The sequence below is a fragment of the Grammomys surdaster genome, unplaced genomic scaffold, assembly GCF_004785775.1.
Source record: "Grammomys surdaster isolate TR1022 unplaced genomic scaffold, NIH_TR_1.0 142, whole genome shotgun sequence".
Lineage (NCBI taxonomy): Eukaryota > Metazoa > Chordata > Mammalia > Rodentia > Muridae > Grammomys > Grammomys surdaster.
In genome coordinates this window covers 4,385,902-4,405,281 of record NW_021604600.1, presented here as the reverse complement: position 1 = coordinate 4,405,281, position 19,380 = coordinate 4,385,902, and the positions used below count along the sequence as shown (strand labels likewise).

Here is a 19,380-nt window from a genome sequence, read left to right as displayed (position 1 = left end):
GGAGAGGAGAGGAGAGGAGAGGAGAGAAGAGAAGAGACGAGAAGAGACGAGACGAGAAGTAGAGGCTGGCCATGAGCGTAGAAGGGGATGGGGAGAGAGCCGGAGCAGTAAGGCAAGAGCAGGAGCAAGAGAGCAAGAGCTTAACAACAATTCTTGAAGGCAAAAGAAAAGCTCAAATCAAGTCATTTCTCCTTTCTACCTGGTGCCAAAACTATTTCTGAGTAGAGCTTAGATTTGGAGGACGAGGAAGCAGGCACTCAAGCACTGCTACCAGGCAGTGGCAGGCACACCTGTGCCACAAGGTGCTGTGCCAACAGGAATATAAAGCATGGGATACATGCATACGCAATGAGCCAACAATCCCACTTATCTTAATAACCAAGAATGTGCACAAAGACAATTCCATGTGCTGGATCTCCCAACTTTGTTAGGAACTAACCCACAGGTATCCAAAATGCCCCACTAGACACCTCTCACTTGAAATGCTATTAGCAGCAGCTAACTCCACACCACCCATGATGCTAAGCACCAATTCTGCTTGCTGGTTCTACTGTGCTCTCGTGTGTGTGTGTGTGTGTGTGTGTGTGTGTGTGTGTGTGTGTGTGTGCGCGCGCGCGCGTGTGTACACATAACACCTATTTTTGATTGCAAAGACTGTTCTTAGTACCAACCTGAGTATGAACTACATCCTGCTTGTGGTCTCCAGGGCCTCTTACTGCCTCCAATTGTAATTTTATCGTCTTTCAGTTTCACTTTTGCTGTCCCATGGTCTGAGCATTTAGTCTTGCTTTATGAAGAGAAAATAGGAGCAGCCCCTTCCAGGTCATAGGCTGCCCCTAACTAAGGATTTGTTGAGGTCTGAGTAGATGTGCAGACCTGACTTGTTGAAGCATGCAAGAAACTATACACCTCAGGAGACCCACCTCAAAGGTGGGAGATGTCATACCTCTGGCTGGAGGCCTGGTTGGAATTAAAGGAGGAAAGGGAAAGCTAAGTGAGTACCTGCGTTCCCCTCTCTGCTTCCTGCTCTGCCATGGCCAGAACACTTCTCCTCCACCACAGGTTCCTGTCACCATGATGTTTCTGCTCAGGCTTCTAAATCAAAGAAATAATGGACTGACTGTACTCTCCTAACACTGGGAGCCAAAAGATCTTTCCTCCCTTATCTACACTAGGCAATCTGGTCACAGCAATGGAAAAGGAGTTCGTGCACTGTTGAAAGCAGTTACTGAACACTGAGACAGGGTACCAACATTCACAGCACGGTGTAATGGCAACAGTTCACCCAGAATGGTCCCTTGGTACGATGTCTCCAACTTAGCAAGCCATGAGCCAATACTTCATATAATGCTAAGATGCTATGATGGTCTATCTCTGTTGTCAATTTGATGGAATCAACACTGAAGCAACTCTCTGGGCACATCTGTAAGGGAAATTCTAGACTGAGTTAACTGATATGTGGGCAGCACAATTTCTATTTAAGCTGAAAAGAAAGCACCAGTGCTCATCTCTCTCTCTGCTGCCTGCCTGGCTGCTGTACGGATGGACTCATCTCCCTCTATGCCACTGTTCTTACAGTTTTACAGTAAGCTTTATAACTAAGGTTACTGTAAAACACCAGGCAGTGTAAGTGTTCAGATTCTGACCTTTTCAAAACACTCTGAATCTTTTTTTCCCAGATCCTTTATATTTCCATATGTATTTTAGAATGAACCTGTTATTTCTTGAAAAAAGAAAAAGATGGACTGAATTTAGAACGGAGTACAATGACTATATATCAACCTGACTAGAACAGAAGTCCATTTTTTGTTTTATTCTGTTTCTGAGTCAGGGTCCCAAGCTGTTCTTAAACTCACTATATAGCTATAAATGGCCTTCTAAACTCTTAATCCTTCTGCCTCTGCTTCAGACATGCTGTGATTACAGGTGTGCACAACCCCATACTTGGCTCAGATATCTTAGCAATACCCTACCTCCCATGTGAGAAAGTATATCTCCATTTAAATCTTTAATCCTGCTAAGCAAAACAGGTTTCTGTGTGGAGAGGTTTCTTGTCTCTTATTAGATCTATTCCTATCATGTATAGTTTATCTTTTGTCCTATCACAAATGATATTCCAGTATTTTATTTTCCTGTACATGTAGAAACATGCACACAGAACATGTTTGCCTGACAAAAGATTCTACCTAGAATATGTAATGATCGACAACAAACGAACAATAACATCAATAAAAACAGGCAAAAGATTTTAACACACTAGACAAAAGATGTGGAAACGGTAATAAATGCATGAAAATGTGTTTGCCATTAGTCACCACCGAAACGTAATTTAAAACCATAATGAGATGCATTTCACATCCACTGGCAATGCCACATGCAACAAAGATCTAGAGAGCCTAGAGTTCTGGTGCATCACTGGAAGGACGTGTGAACACACAAACCAGGAGGGAAACAGTGTGCTGGTTGAAGATGAACCCACCTAGGATTGGGTTTGACGATTGTAACAAATTGGTGACTAACTCTAAGTCACCCATAATGCATCAGTGTGGCATGAAAAAGAGAAATAAAACAACTTCCCCTTGGAGTCATTTAATCAAGTCCAGCTTTGAATTCCCTACTTTGTGCTTCCTATGTCTTCTGCCCTCTATCTGTCTGTTGCATGAGTTTAAATCTGCGCTTGTCTGAAAGCTGTCTTGTAAATCTGCTTCTGTATCTGTATGTTCTACATGGAACTGTGTCTTTGTGTGTGTGTGTGTATCTGTGTCTACGTGTCTGTCCCTGACAAAGAGCTTTGTTCTGTATTTACAGAACAGTACAGAAAGCATCACATGAGGAAGGGATGGGATAGTTGACAGAAATCTTTAACAAAGTTTTACGAGAGGTTAAGTCACTAGCTCCAACTGATCCCACCTGACCAGATAACAAACACTGTTTACAACCTTTCTGCAGATCTTAGGGAGCTGCTCTCAACCTGTGTGTCTGCTGCTCTCAGCTAATGACTCACGTGCATTACTCTGGTCGGAGGAATGGAAGAGTACACAGATGAAAACTGCAGCTATGCATTAGCTACGGTTGTAAAAGCTGACCTCATGGGAATCTTAGGCAGGTAAGGTTGATTGTTTCATTGTTCTCCTAAAGGCAGGTTAAACAAACAGTTTGAGTACACAGTAGGCTATCAGTCTTAAGTGACCTCAAAGTGTATTATTAACTCTGGCTGTGAGGTCTAGCAAAAGTTTCAGTAACTTAGAACGTAAGAGATACTTTCAGAATATTGCATTGCTACCACCGGGCAACTACAAAACAAAAAGAACCCGAGAGAAATGAAAGACGGAAAAAAGAATGCTGACCAAAGCCTATTTACAATGGCCCATACAGGACCAAGAAGAGCAGGTAAATGAACAAATCAGACAATAGATACAGGACTGAACCAAATATTCAGTCAAGCTCCTGAGCCTACTTGTTGACTATGCCTTAGCCATAGGCTATAATTGCTAACAGCTTAAGGACCCATCTATAGGATGACCCGAAGCCACCTTAGGGTACTGTCTAAGAAAATCTGAGGCTGCAAAAAGGAGTCACTGTTTGTTCCAGTCAGCACCTGAGCGGGGTACTTGTCCCAGTCTCTGAGGTAGGGCAAGAGCCTAAGTTTGCAAACACCAGTTAGTATTACTTTTTTTTTTTTTATATGACTTTACAGGAGCTAATCTTGCCTTCTAAGGGTTTGTGCGTTTTCAACACCCTAACCCCACTGAGGTCAGGCACACTTCTGTTTTCCCACTCTTCCTTGAAACACTCAGTTCCTTGAAACAATTCAGTTCAAGCTGGACTGAGTTGGAATGGACTGAGCTCTACCGATTAAAATCTACATTATTATCTGGGTCTGTGTATCTCTGTTGATATGCACATGAATAAACCTCAAAGAATATACTGGATATAAAAACATGCTGGAACAAACCTTTAATCCCAGTACTCTGTGAGTTCGAGGTCAGCCTGATCTATACCGCAAGTTCCAGCCAGCCAAGGGCTACACAGTGAAACCCTATGTCAAAACAAAAAAATAAAATAAAATAAAGAATATGTACCATATGATTCATTAAAGAATGTACACAAACAGTCAAATCTAGGGCTCTTATCTCCCTGATGGTGGTATATGCCTTAAAGCCAGTATTCTGGAGGCTGAGGCAGATGGATTTCTGTGAGTTTGAGGTCAGCATGGTCTATATGAAATGCTCCAGGATGACATGGCTACCTGGAATGACCTTGTTTCAAAACAACAACAATAACAACAACAACAACAAAGAAGTCTACTCAGTAGGCTTCCCCCAGAAAATACTGCTCCCTTGATGGAAGGGGGCTCAAGGCATACATCTTCTGTCAGCATCTGCTTTCACTTTTCCTTCCCAAAGCACAGCCAATCAAACAAACTAGGAGAATTCTATAAGCTTCCCTTAGCCTGAGAAACAAGGAATGGGACTCTAGATAAAAGACAATTATGTAACTTTTAAGTCAATGATTTCAGTCATCAAAATGAACAAAAGCAACTTCAGCTGAAAAATGAGGTGGAACAGCACTGCTGCACTGCAGTGTGTGCGAAGATTGAGTATACTGTGAAGACTGAGTATATTGTGAAGACTGGGTATACAGGCGAAGTGTGCTTAAATCAGCACCGTCAGTACAGAGGGGTAGAGTTAGCACTGCAGCCTTCTAACATATATAATGTAACCTTACTTCAAAACATAGGAACAAAGCCTACCAAAGTGCGGAAAGAAACTGTTACAATGATTGCCAATGGCCTTCCTTAGGATTAGTCAGAAAGTAAAGACTGCAGTGAGTGGCTCACTTGAGAAAGTGCTGAGATCCCCAGCGCCCACACAGTCAGGCACACTGGTGTATGCCTGTAACTCCACCACAGTATAGGGCAGAGCCAGAGCTTAACTGACCAATGAAGTTGACTCTGTCTCAACAAGTAAAGATGGAGAGTGATCAAGGAAAGATACCTGACATTTACAAGCTTCCATATATGCATGTATGTACACATAGACAAGCACACATATGCACACACACATACTCATGCACACACCTAGCAAGTGTCAGACACAGTAGCATAAACACTGACAACTTCCATTACTATGAAATACACCAAACAAATTTAACTGAAAAAACACACACCAGCCTTACAGAAAATATTTCTTCATCAAATATAGAGGGAAAATTACAGTGCTTGGTGTTCAAAGTCTTACAAATCAACAATAAAATATAAATAACAAATAATAAGGATGTAGCTCAACACAGCACTTGCCTAGTACCAATCCAAGGCCTGGGTCCAGCCCAACACTGTGAAAACAAAAACAAACAAAAGCAGAGGAGAGGAGAAAGGCAACCCGGGAGAAAGATGAGATGGTGAGCATCCACGGAAGCCAACAGCCAGCTTAAAAATGGACATCCTAAGTTGTAACTAAATTAAAATAAGACCTATTACTCGTTACAAATTAACAAGACAGAATTCTTCTACTTGGTAGATAATAAAGAACTTAAGAAACTGAGAATATTCCATAATTCATAACATGTTCACTTTGGGTAGGAATGCAAACTCATACAATCTCTTTCTGGGTGATTCTGCCAACTTCACTGCAGGGATCTTTTACTGGAAAGCATATGGAGAAGTGGTGGTGGCCACAATATAATTTTATTCCTCCTTCCTATTCTTTAAAAAATTGATGACTATGACTACTTTGTCTACATATATATGTCTGCGTATTACATGTGTGCACTAGTACACTTAGAGGCCATGACATACTGCCAGATACCTGGGAACTGGAGTTAGAGATGGTTATGAGCTGCCAGGTAGGTGCTGGAAAATTGAACCCAGGTCCTCTTGAAGAGCAACCAGTGCTCTTAACTGTGGAGCCATCTCCCAGCTGTATAATACAACTTTAATAGCAAACTAGAACAGTTTTAAAGCAAAGCATCCAGTAGAGCCTGCACAGCCGCTGAAGAGAACGAGGCAGACAAAGTGTCCACTTTAAGGGAGGGAATGCTCACTATTGTCCTTTAAGAATTAAACTTCTGGAGCTGGAGAGATGGCTGAGCGGTTAAGAGCCCTGGTTTCCAGAGGACCTGGGTTCAATTCCTAGCACCCACATGGCAGCTCACAACTGTCAATAATTCCAGTTCCAGGGATCCGCATACAGGTACACAAGCAAACAAGACATCAATGCATGTAAAATAAAAAATAAATAAGTCATTAAAAAATTTAAAAACTTAAAAAAGAATTTTTTTCTTTTAAAAAAAGAAAGAAAGAATTAAGCTTTGGAACCAGTGAGATAACTCAATAGCTAAAGGTGCTTACTGCCAAATGTTACATCCTGAGTTTAATCCCCATGCAGAAAGGGAACTAACTCCTACAGATTATCCTACGTATTCAACTATAACAATCCATGAATGTACATATACAAATAAACAAATGTAATTATAAAAAAGAAGAAAGACGAGGCTGGAGAGATGGCTCAGTGGTTAAGAGCACTGACTTGCTCTTCTAGAGGTTCTGAGTTCAATTCCCAGCAACCACATGGTGGCTCACAACAATCTGTAATGGGATCTGATGCCCTCTTCTGGTGTATCTGAAGAAAGCCTACAGTGTACTGTACATTTATACATAAAATATACAGTGTAGTGTACATTTTATACATAAAATCAATAAATCTTTAAAAAAGAAAAAAAGGAAGTAGGTCTGGTAAGGTACAAAAGGCCTGGTGAAGTGTGCATGCATTCCCAGAGAGGCAGGAAGGTAATAAACTTGAGGCCACCTGGGAGACAGAGAAATAAACAAATCCGAAACAGGAAGGAAGGAAAAAAGAAGAGGGAGGGAAAGAAAGTGGTGGGTGGGTAGGCAGGAACATGGCGGAATTTTCTTCATTTATAGGCAAGTTTAGAAGCTCATTTATCTTGACTAGAATGGTCCACTTCTACAATAGTATATTTTCTCTTAAAATGGAAAGTAGAACTAGCTTTGAAAATATTTTAGATCAAATCTCCACCTTGCTCTCTGGTGCTCAACTCTAAAGATAATCTGGTGTAATCGGTACACCAGAAAGGCCTGCGCCAAAGCCCTCAGGGGCTAACTTTGCCTAGAGGTGACCATAGGGCCTGCCCCTGTATCACTTGGGTTGAGAAATCATTACATTCTATAATAGCTCAAAGGAATGTCAGTCTTGGTCCTGGTCTGGTTTCTATAACACACTGGCCACTCACATCAGTAAGCTAAGACTTCATGCATCAGGAAATACAATCCTTAATACCACCTGGATTCAGTTTCTCATCTGACAAAGGTTCACTGTGCGTCTACAGCATGCATCCCTGCTCTGTGTTGACTCATTCTCCTGGAAGATACAAACACTAAGCTATGAGTTTTTGAACTATGTCTGAGCTGCTGACCACAAGGAAAACACCCTAGACAACTAACAGAAGCATGGGGCTGTGAGTATGGGGAACAGATCAAGTACTGAGTGAATGTGCCTGCTGATATGGCCACAGCCATGACACGTACCTTAATGCCTCAGACCCATGGTAAGGGGAAGGCCTTCACCAGGTCAGGCTTGGAGTAGCGGCAAAGCCTTCTCCTAGTCCTAGTACAAATGCTGACAAAGTGTACAGAAAGTATCAGCCACTGCCTCCTTCTCTGGGGTGACTGCAGCCTGAGACTACTCTCCTACAGAGATCAGTTAACTTGGCTTTTTGCTCAGCAGTACATAACAAAGCACACTGAGTTTCTAGGCTACTGGTGCATCTCCTTCAGATGCAAGGCCATTCAATTCCACCTTTTTTTTTTTTTTGTATGTGTCTGTGCATGTCGTTTCTTCATTCCCAACACCCCAATCAGGTCAATCCCATAACCATGCAGGTCATTTCATGTATCAGAGGCGTCTGCCTGAGGAAGCCCCATCTCAATCTGAGCTAAGTCAAACATCCTGGAATAATCTTAAGAGTCCTCAGCCATCAGTCAGCACTCTCTATCAGCTACTCTGCCTTCCAAAAGTGTCATGAATGTTTGCAGTCCTGCCCCCATGACCATCCTGCCCTGAGTACCAGCAGCTCTCCCTTAAGATTTTCTGGGCAGTAACAGTCTTTGTCTCCCTGCCTCCATCCTTGCTTCCTACCATCTATTCTCAGTCTTTTAAAAACCCAAATCAGGCTACTTCATTCTCCAGCTCAAAATCCTCTAATGGTTCCTACCTCATAAGAGAAAAGTTACAAGAGGAGCTGGAAAGTTGCCTATGGTTAAGAGCACTCGGGTTCTTCCAGAGGACCCAGTTTCCAGTCCCATCACTTACAACCATCTATAACTCCAGTCCCACAGGATACAATGCCCACTTCTGACCTTAGTGAACACCTGGCGTGCATGTGGTACACATACATACTGGCAAAGCATTCATATGCATAAAATAATTTTAAAAATTGTTTAAATTCCAAGAACCTATTATGCACAGACTCTTCTCCCTCTCAATCACTCTGTATTGCTGCTTATAAAACAAGTCCAGCAGGCTTGGGAACATTTCCACTCTATTTTCTGCCTGGGATACTATTTCCTCAGATGTCTCCAGGGTATACTCCCTCACCTTCTCCAAGTGTTTGCTGTAGATGTACCTTCTCAGTGGGACCTTCTCTGGTCTTTCTCCCCTTGAAATCACATCTGGTATGACACGTATGTGGCTTGCTTCCTGTCTGGTTTCTAAGAGCTCCATTTGGTTTGTTTATTTCTATATCTGTAGTCTAGAACACCACTTCCATAAACAAAGCAGGCACTCATGAAAGAATTCTGTGTGAACGAAAATATAATTCTGTAAACTGACATGAAACCAACTAGTCTGAAGCAGAGGGACCAGCATGTTTGATGGCTCTGAGGAAGAAGTGCTGAAAGGCAGAGTAGGGTGGAATGATGCTGGGGACTCGTATCAGAACAAGCAGGACCCTGCAAAACTGGGTAAGGCCATTGTCCACAAGAAGCCACCGAGCCACGGAAGGACACAATCCAGACAGCCTTTTACAACTTCTGGGTTCACTATGACTTATGGAGTAGAAGAAACAATGACCGAGGAAGCCCAGGAGGCAGAAGAGTGCCTTAACTCTGATCATATCTAACCTCACCTTGCACTGAGAAACCAGGAGCTGAGGTGGAAGGAAGGAAGTACATTCCGGAAATACTTTGAGAGGAAAAACAATGGATCTAGGTTACAGATCACGTAAGTGGAAGACTTATAAGACCATGTCACCCTGTCTTACCTGTGACCTAGTGGCCAGTAGAGTAGGGTTAGAAGAAGATGTCAGGGTGATCTTTAGCAAGATAGGTTAGCAGTAGAGCATCTGAGGCCATTCTGAGTGGATATTTTTAATTAGGTGGATATTCAATGGAGAATGACCAGATCATAAAAAGGCAGAGTGGGTCAAATACCACATTGTATGCAAGATCTGGAAGATTTTCAAGTGACAGGATAAAGTCACCCTGAGCAGAAGAGGGATGTATATTAAGAGACTGAGTGAGGGAAAAGAAAACAGGGCTGTGGCAGAGAGAGAAAGCCCCCTCTGCCACTACCTATCTCCTGCACAGCTAGCAGAGGAATGCTGCTAGACCATGTCAGTCCACCACTTACATCCCTGAGGATGACGGCACCTTCTGTAGGTCTTACCATCACCCTCTGCAGAATCTTCTGCTGCTGCCCAGTGCCCATCTCTGTCAAGTTCCCCTAACACACTCTGTTAATGTTTCTAAACATGCCTGGCAGCCTCTGTGCATGTTGTAAAGATTCCACTGTGCATGGAAAGCAGCCTTGGCCTCTAGGAACTGGCTGGTTAGCATGAGCCAGGCCTTCATCTGAAGGTGGCTGGCTTGGTATCCACAGTGAGGCCATGCTGTTTTCCTGCTGGGCATAAACAATCTTGCAGGGCACAAGCATAAGGCATTCTGCAAGAATGACAAGTGATGCAGATTGTGTGCCCTGCTGAATTCTAAATACAGATTAAAAACAAGATCACTGTCTTAGTTTGCTTTCTATTTCTGTGATAAAGCACCACAACTAAAACAACTTAGGAAGGACAGGGTTTATTTGGTTTACATGGGGGTGGGGGAGAGGTGTACTGTCACTTGGTCACAGTGGCCAGGGCCCTCCCATATCAATCATTCATCCAGAAAATGCTCCACAGACTTGTCTGCAAGATAGCCTCACAGAGACATTTTCTCATTTGAAGTTTCCTCTTCCCAGATGACCTGAGCTTGTGTCAAACTAACAAACACTAAGTAGCACAGGCATTGTGTCACCCACAAAAATACCAAGCCCCCTCTCTCCCAGTTGATAGGTGACTGGGTTTCTATTACCCCTTCAATCCTTCATCCAAACATCCTAACATCCTGAGTGTGCCTCCCCAACAGAGCTGCCTGGCCTCTGCTATTAGCATTTGGTCCACAGCATCTGTTTCATGGACCCTCCTACAAACAGCCCAGCTGGCATACACATCCTAAGAAGTATTTTCTGTGCCCTCTTATTGAGAGACTACAACTATTAAATCATCTTCTCTAGCTACAAGTGTGTGCTACAAAACTAAGACAAATGTCCTACAGGGAAGGACTGTTAAGGTTCTTAGAGGAACATGAATGCAGTTCCACTTGAAGGCTTCTGTGGCCTCTGTCAAGCAGTATACTGGACAGAAAAGTGTGGAAATAGATAAAGTATGAAATGTAGTCCCAGTTGCTCACAGAGAGAGAGACATGAGGACAGGAGTCCAAGACCTGTCTAGGCTACACAATGAAACCTTATCTCAAAAACAAACAAACCAGGTGCTAGGGTAATGGCTTAGCAGGTAAATACAAGCATGAGGATCTGAGTTTTAACCCCAAGGACCCAGAATACACACAAAAGCCTACCATGAGCGTCTATGATCCCAGCGTTCCCAGGAAACAAAGCTATTCTTGTGCAAGCAAAGTAGATGACCTGAGTTTAGATCCCCAACACTCATGTAAAAAGCCAGACACTGTGCAACTGTCACCCGAGTTTTGGGGGAAGGGTGAAATAAGTAGACCCCTAGAGCTCACTAGCCAGAGAATCTAGCTGAATCTATGAGCTCTAGACTCAGTGAGAAACTCTTCCTTAAAGAATAAGATGGAGTGCAATAGCTGAAGACACTTGACATCAAACTCTGATGTCCACATGCACATATACGTGTGCATACACCAGGACACATGTATATGCATGCATATGCAGGTGTACAGACATATACACAAACAGAATTTTTTTTAAAGAGTAAGAATGAGTTGTCCAGAGAAGCAGTTAGGGTATAGACCAGGCTGGCAGACACAAATTCACAGGAGTTCAAGTTGCCCTACTATGGGTTATACCACAAGTATTCCAGGAGGAAATGGAAACTAGAAGTTGTTCCATTTCTCTGAGACCCACCATACTCTGCTGGACCACACCTTCTTGCTACTGTCTCCTTCTGGCTACTCACCTAATTCATCAAAGAGGTCTACTAAGACCAAAGTACAAGAGAGATATGAGCACTGTCAACTCAGTTGTTGAATGATGGACTATGAACTCTAAGCTCTGACTTGAGGACAGGAAAATCCATGGTTCTGAGGAAACTAGACTGAGTCCTAATAACTGATTAAGGCAACTGCAAAGGAGGAAGATGGTTATGTGCCAAGGCAGAGAGACACAGGGTACTACGGTGGGAAAGGGTGGTCCCAAAGGAACAAGGGTATACAGGCAAACTGAGTGTTTACAGGATGCTGAGCTCACCCAGGGACTATGTCAAGAATTAAGGAGGGTGCTCATTTCAACAGCAGATAATCTAAAATTGCAATGCTACAGAGGTTAGCACAGTCTTTGTGCAAGGATGATTCAAAAATTTTAAAGTGTCCCATACTTTGCAACAGCTCCTATAAAGGTTGTTTAACAAAGGCCAGCTGTGGGATTTGGAAAGGTTACCCAAGACTCATGCCTAACAAGAAAGAAATAAGGAAGACTAGAAGAAGTGAAACATACATGGAAGTCTTCAAGGAACTGATTAACTCAGAAAGGGTAATCAACAGCCATTGTGGGAGGAATCCTGCTGGATATAATAAACCTCAAAAAAACTGGAAGAGGACAAAAACAGCTTGAAGAACACACATCTCAAACACCTGATCCTTGGAATACTACATATGAGAAACAAGATGACTTCAAGAAAAGGACATCTGTAGGGAAGCATCAAAGTTCAGGTGCAGGGAAGGAAAGAATGGTTACAAAGAGAAGATGAACTGGAGCGAGTTCCTGAATATGCAGCACTCACGTGAAAGGACACAGTGCAGGCATGGCAGACCCTGGGCCACAGGTAGACAAAGAACAGTGACCCAGAGCACAGCATGATGGGCATAATGAGAAGACAAGGAGAGTATGTGAGTCTGACTCATGTTGCTATAACAGAATTACTGAGGAAGTACCTTAAAAAGCAAAGGGGTTCACTTGGCAAATGATTCTGGTGACTATTAGTTCAAACAGCAAGGCACCAACTTGGCAAGGCACCCTGACTGTGTCACATCAGAGCGAAAAAGTGGATGGGGGAGAAGACATACAAAAAGAGAGAGCAAGAGAGTTTCTCTTGACAGCCCACTCTCACAACAATCAACCAAGTCTCAAAGAATGAAAATTCCCTCCTTCAAGAAATACAATATCCAGGCTCGGAGAGATGGCTCAATAGTTATGATTTCAGCACATGCACAAAAAGCCAAGCCTGGTGTTGCATATGCCTGTGATCCCAGTGCAGGGTGGGTCAACTGATGGCACAGGCAGGTTGTAGACCTAATTGAAAAATGAGAGCTCCAGGTTCTGCAAGAGCCCTTGCCTCAAAGGAACAAGGCATAATAAAAATCACCTCTGATATCCTTCTCCGGCTGCCACATGGGTGTGCACAAGATCATGTACCTACACACACACACACCCCAACACCAACACACAAATATTCATACACATATACACCAAAAAAGAAAAAGGAAACAAAGAAATACATTAAACCTTTTTAAAGACCTCCCTCGACAGTTCTCAAAGGCACCATCCCCAACAGTGACACATCAGGAACCAAGTAAATACAAACCTGATATATCAAAGGAGGCCAGGACTCTGATGGTTTGATGACTACAGGGGTGAGAGTGGTAATAATAACCAGTCTGAAACATCTGCTCCAGCCGCTGCTGAAGACACTCCACACTCAATCCTCACCACAAGCTCCCGACACAGACAACCTCATCACTGCTCCAGGACTCTGGACCAAAGGAGGGGGCAAACCAACACACAGTGACAGAACTGCCAGAACTCCCTGGGAGGCCAACTAACTTTTTAAATGTTGTCTTATGGATTTGATGCTGTAACTCAGGGTGGCAGGAACCAGTCAGAGCCACTCTAGTGCATGCGCAGCAACTTCAACCAAATAATATTCTGGTGGGAGGGAAATCCAAACTATTACTAGTAAACTATTGACAACTTCACTTTGTAGGAATCCTGTAGTAACAACCTTGCATCAATTATCACACTTAATCCTCACATACAAAATGCTAACTTTATTATTCCCATTTTAAAAGAAGAAAGGGGGAAGACTTCAGCAGAGATGGATAATTTGTTCATATGCCCTACAAGCAAGCATCAAGTGATATCACAACTTTTTTTTAGAGATTTATTTATTTATTTATTTTTATGTATATGAGTACACCAGAAGTAGGCATTAGATCGCATTACAGATGGTTGTGAACCACCACATGATTGCTGGGAATTGAACTCAGGACCTCTGGAAGAATAACCAATTAGTTCTCTTAACTGCTGAGCCATCTCTCCAGCCCCTGATATCACAACTTTTAACAAGACTGAAAAGGTTTATTTGTTACAATGAAGATGTTGGTCTCACAGGCAAGATGGCTTAGGAAGATGTTTGCAACCAAATGTGATGATCTGAGTTCAATCCCCAGGACCAACAGGGTAAAAGGAGAGAAATGACCCATCCTATACTGCCTGCTAACACACACACACACACACATACACACACACACACACAAAGTGAATAAATGTAATTTGAAAAAAAATTGTTCAAGGATATTGACTACAGTATCACAGAAACCAAGAGACACCGAATCCTCAAGTATAGCCTAAGGATTAATTTATGGGGGCTGAAGAAATGGCTCAGTGGTTAGTGGTTAAGATCAAGTACTGAATCCCAAGTTCAGTTCCCAGCACATACATTGGGTGGTTCACAACTACCTATAACTCCAACTCTAGAGGACCTACCAACACAATGTGCATTCACACAGACACAAATACACATATGCCAGGTGGTGGTGGCACACACCTTTAATCCCAACACTCAGGAGGTAGAGGCAGGCAGATCTCTGTGAATTGGAGGCCAGCCTGAGTGAGTTCCAGGACAGCCAGGGTTACACAGAGACACCCTGTGTCGAAAAACAAAACAAACACCTTAACAACAACAAAACAACAACCCCAAACCAGATTCTCAGAGACAAGGATCCAGTGCAAAAAGCTCTAAATGCAAACCACAACCCCCAGTCACATCCACTCTATGCCCATTGCTCTAAATGATCTACAGATAGTAGATAGCACATAGTATCACTGAATCTCCAAAACCACTTAAGAAACCAGATGGTCATCTCCTCCCCTGACCCGGTCTGTCTCTGTCTCTTTCTCTCACACACACTTTTACTGTGTGATGTACACGTGCGTGTCTGCATGTGCAGGTGTATACAGCTATGCATGTCCTGAGATTGATGTTGAGTGTCTTCCTCTTTTACTTTTCACCTTAGTTTTTGAGACAGGGTTTCTCATTGAACCTGGAACTTGCCAATTTAGCTAGACCATTTGGTCAGTAAGCTCCAGGGATCCCCTTGTTTCCAGCTCCCCGGGCTGGGGTTACAGGCATGCCACATGCAGTTTCTTACATGGATGGTGGAGATAAGAGCTCAGGTCACAATGCTTGCACAGCAAGCACTTTTTCAACTAAGCTCTCTCCCCAGCCCCACACCTACCCCCCCCCCCCCCTACTTCAGAGACAAGAAGTCTAAGACAATTTAAAAAAAAAAGTTAGGGGGCTCGGAAGATGGCTTAGTAGGCAAGAACACTTTTTGCACAAGTGTGAGGACCTGAGTTGGATCCCTAGCACAATAAAAAAAGAAGGGCATGGCTTCACACACCTGCAATGGGAGATGGGGTTGGGGGCAGGAAGACAGCTGAGATTGCTAAGGTTTGCTCCCTATCTAAAAAGTCTGGCTGAAAAGGTGAGAGATCCTGTTTCAAGGGAACAAGGCAGAATGATAGAGCAGCAGGACACCCAACATCCTCCTCTGGCATCCACAGGTACAATCACGCATGCACCTACACCACACACACACACACACACACACACACACACGTTCCCTTTTTAAGTTAGGAACTTGCCTGAGTTTACATAGCTTGGGCAGTCTGGCTCCAGGATTGATGCTTTAAATCCCTGTGCTTAGTTTCTGAGACTCTACAAAAAGTGCAACACTTCACCCCAAAACTTGTATTCCCCACACCATAATACCTCTCTGACTCCCAGCCTACGCCTATCTCCAGGGCATTGTCCTAATTGTTCTAAAACCCACACTCCTCCATTGTTCTGCTTCCTTGTTTCAGACTTTTCTTGCCAATTTAATCATCCCTGTATAAATCTCAAACTCTATATAAAGACACTGCTGCCTCTGCAAGAGCCCACACTAAATTATGAGTTTACTGTTCCTCCCAAGTAGGCTGTGAGTCTAGTAGATCAACATCATCATGTCTGTTTTGCTCCATTTCGTATTTGCAATCACTGAAACCAAACCCTACCAATTAGCTCAAAATAAAGGCCTAGCACAGTGTAATGTCCCAATAACTTTGTTGCAAGGCATGAAGGACATGCCAAGCTTTGTGTTTTCTCATGCACTGACAAGACCCACCACCACCTGCTACAACTCCATAAATACTTTGGTCTATGTATAGTATTTTTTCTACAAACAAACACTGCGGGGGGCCAGGACCTGCAATCTATCCCTCATAGAGTTTCAGGTGCAATGGGTAATCATGACCAATTTCAACAGGATGTAACCTACCAAGCAAAGTTGCATTTCTAACTCAGCAAAGCTGTAGCTATTACTTGCAACACACCCTGTCTTTCCCGAAGGCCAAAATCTAGCAAGCTTTGTTCAGCGCCTTATTACTAGTCGTGGTACCTTGGGTTCACACACACTCGGTAATTATGACTTAAACGAACTCCTCCCTGCTCCGTGTACTTCCCAGGTGTGAAGTCAGGGCCGCTCCAGATGAGTGCGGCAGCTCCTTCCCAGTGTCCAGCGTATGTCTTGGACAGTGGCCCTCTAGGCACCTAGGCTCCAAACACTAGCGCCCCTCCCAAACCCAGCGCCCCCAGGCACCTCTTGCAGAGAGAAGCATCTTCGCAGGTGCCGCGCACTCCCTCGTCGTCCAAGTCACAGCTCGACGCGCAGGAAGAGAACGAGGACTCCCTCGAACTGGTGGCCATGTGCGTGGGATGTTCTGGGGTGCGGCACCCACCAGGGACATGGAAACGGGAAAACGAGCAGTGGGAGAAGAGGCAAGAAACAGGCACAGACTAAAGCAGCAAGGATAAGGAGCGATAGGCGGGCGCTGCTGAGTGACGCCGCCCCCGCGCCGCCCACCCATCCTTCAGCTGATTGGCGCCCGGGACTTGACGTTTGTTGGACCAAGTTCCTCGTCCAGTCAGGCTATTGGAAGATTCTTTAGGCTCCGCCCGCACAACCCGGAAGTTTCTAAAGAGAGCCCGGACATGCTGGTGGCGCGACAATGCTTTCTGGGAAATGTAGTCTTAGTTTCTCTCAGTTTTCCTTTTGCTTTCTTGGGTCAGGAGCTATTATAAATGCGGCCAATTAAGGGCTCAAGAGCAGAGAGTTCATCCAAAAGAAGCGAGTTAAAAAGAAGTATTAACTTTCTGTCGCCCTTCGTGTCGTCCAACAATGTAACAAACTTTTAGTGGGGGAGTCAACACTGTGCCAGGCAGGTCCTGTGCTAATTAATGCCTTTGAGGTGTTAGGAAGTGACTAGGAATGTAACTCAGAGTGCTCACCTGGGTAGGGTTCTCGGCAAGAAAAGGGAAATGGTTGTGAGAGAGTTGTGAAGAATAGAATGGAAAACTGTAACCGTGAGAGTAAATTAGAGATGAGGGGACAAAATTCCTTGAACTGTTTCAGAAACAACAGATGTAATAAAAATAGTCCGCGGGAATGAGGAAGGAGTGAATAGTAATCAAGGTTTAGGTGACATCGAATGGGGAAGGTAGGAGAAGAGAAGCGAGTTCAGTTTCTCAAATGAGTAAATATGTTTCATAATTGTGCGTATGCAGTGAACTTTACAGGTATTTCATAATGGATCACTATAAAACACTTTTTAAATAAAATTGAAGGGTTGTGTTCTATTTTGTCTGTTGTTTGGGAAAGAGGAAAGTATAAGCTCTAGCTTCATGAAGTTTGAATCATACCCATAAAAATTCTGTGGAGATAGGGCAGTGAGAAACACTTGGCCATCCTTTCTAAGGTTTTGGGTCTGAGCCCAGAAACACACACACACACACACACACACACAGTTATAGTAGTCCACACCTGTTTGGGAAGCAAGAGCAATAGTATCCTTTGAGTCTAGTATTGGAGGTTAGCTTGAATAATATAGCAAGACTCAATATCAAATTTAAAAAAAAAAAACTTAGATGAGGTCTCCTATAATGAACCCTGGCTTTTAACTCACAGTGTAGCCAAAAATGACCTGGAACTTCTGATGCCTACACTTCTCCAGTGCAGGGACAGTAGGTATGTGTAAACCACACGTAATTTGTAAACTACCGAAGCTCAAACCCTGAGTTTTGTGCACTCTTGGAAAAGATTCTACCAACTGAGCTACACCCTGACTCAATTCTTTAAAAAGGAAAACAGTAAATCAATATATATGTTCATGTATTTTGTTTTACTTATTCACTGGAGACACAAGTAACCACTGACACTTCAGAGAGAGATGGCAAAAGGAATAACAGCAGTTCTGAAATGTTCTTAAAGCTAATCTTGAGGGGTTATGACAAAATACCTGACAAAAGCACCTTAAAGGACAACATACTTATTTTGGCTTACAGTTTGTATTAGTTATTTTTCTATTGTCATGAAAAGATACCATGACCAAGGCAGCTTATAAAAGAAATTATTTAATCAAGGGCTTGCTTACATTTTCAGAAGGCCGGTTCATGACTATCATAGTGGTGAACAAGGCAGCATATAGGCAGGCTTGGATAATATAGCCTGAAAGTTGGGGGTGGGTGGAGGAGAAGGGATGGAGGGAGAGAGAGTGAATTAGAGAGAGGGGGAGGGAGAGAGGAGGGAAGAGGAAGAGGGGGGAGAGTGAGTGATAGAAAGAGCTGGGGGTTTTGAAACCTCAAAGCCCACTTCCCAGTAATGCCTCTCCAACAAGGCCACACCTCTTTTTTTTTTCAGGAACTGGTATTTATTATCAAAGTCATATTCGATGTCAACAAGATGCCACAACTACAAAAAAAATTGCATACATTGCAATCTCAATGCAAACAGTCAAATGGAACCCCAATCATTAAAAAATTAATTCAAATTACCCCAAAAAGCAACTGAATTTTTTAAACATCTTTATACATCCAGCCAACAAATTAAAATGGTTAACAAGAAAAAATACAAATTCAGAGGTCTGGTACTGATGTTTAAAAAAGGCAACTGCTTAAGCATTTCTATCAATTCGAACATCAATCTCTCGGCCACTCAACTTCATGCCATTCATCATCCGGCAGGCTCTCTCAGCCACCTCTGGAGACTCAAACTTAACCACGCCGCACCCCTTGGACTTTCTGTTCTCCATCTTGATGTCGGCGTACAGCACGTGGCCACATTCATTGAATTTGTCCTTTAGCATCTTCCATGTAAAATCAAATGGGAGATTTCTCACAAATATCTGGCAGGCCTTTCTGGCTACTCCAGGTGCATGGCCTCCAGCTCCACCAAAGGAAGCTGCGAAGCTTCCTCCAAAGTTGCCCCGGTCCATCTCAATGGCTCGGTCAAAGCTAGCACCGCCAGCGCCACCCATGGCCAGGCCCATTCGCTCAATACTAGCACCCAGTGCCGGGCCCATAACAGGGCCCATACGTTCCAGGCTGTTGGTGCCCATTCGCTCCAGGCCCATGCGCTCAAGATTGTTGGCTCCCATGCGCTCAAGGCCCATGCGCTCCAGGTTGTTGGCGCCCATGCACTCCAGGCTGGTGGCCATACAATCCATCACAGGACCCATGCGCTCCAGG

At 43.5% G+C, this 19,380-nt stretch overlaps 1 protein-coding gene and 1 pseudogene across 1 annotated transcript in view; both read right to left on the bottom strand.

Moving 5' to 3' along the window:
- The window catches only part of Lcmt1 (leucine carboxyl methyltransferase 1), a 52,538-nt gene extending 35,809 nt beyond the window's left edge, over positions 1 to 16,729 (bottom strand). The window contains exon 1 of the mRNA XM_028764211.1: positions 16,457 to 16,729. Within this exon, the coding sequence (XP_028620044.1) occupies positions 16,457 to 16,563 (107 nt within the window). The 5' untranslated portion in view covers positions 16,564 to 16,729. The remainder of the gene's footprint in view (positions 1 to 16,456) is intronic.
- Positions 16,730 to 18,700: 1,971 nt separating this feature from the next.
- Positions 18,701 to 19,380, bottom strand: part of LOC114618457 — a 1,238-nt pseudogene continuing 558 nt past the window's right edge.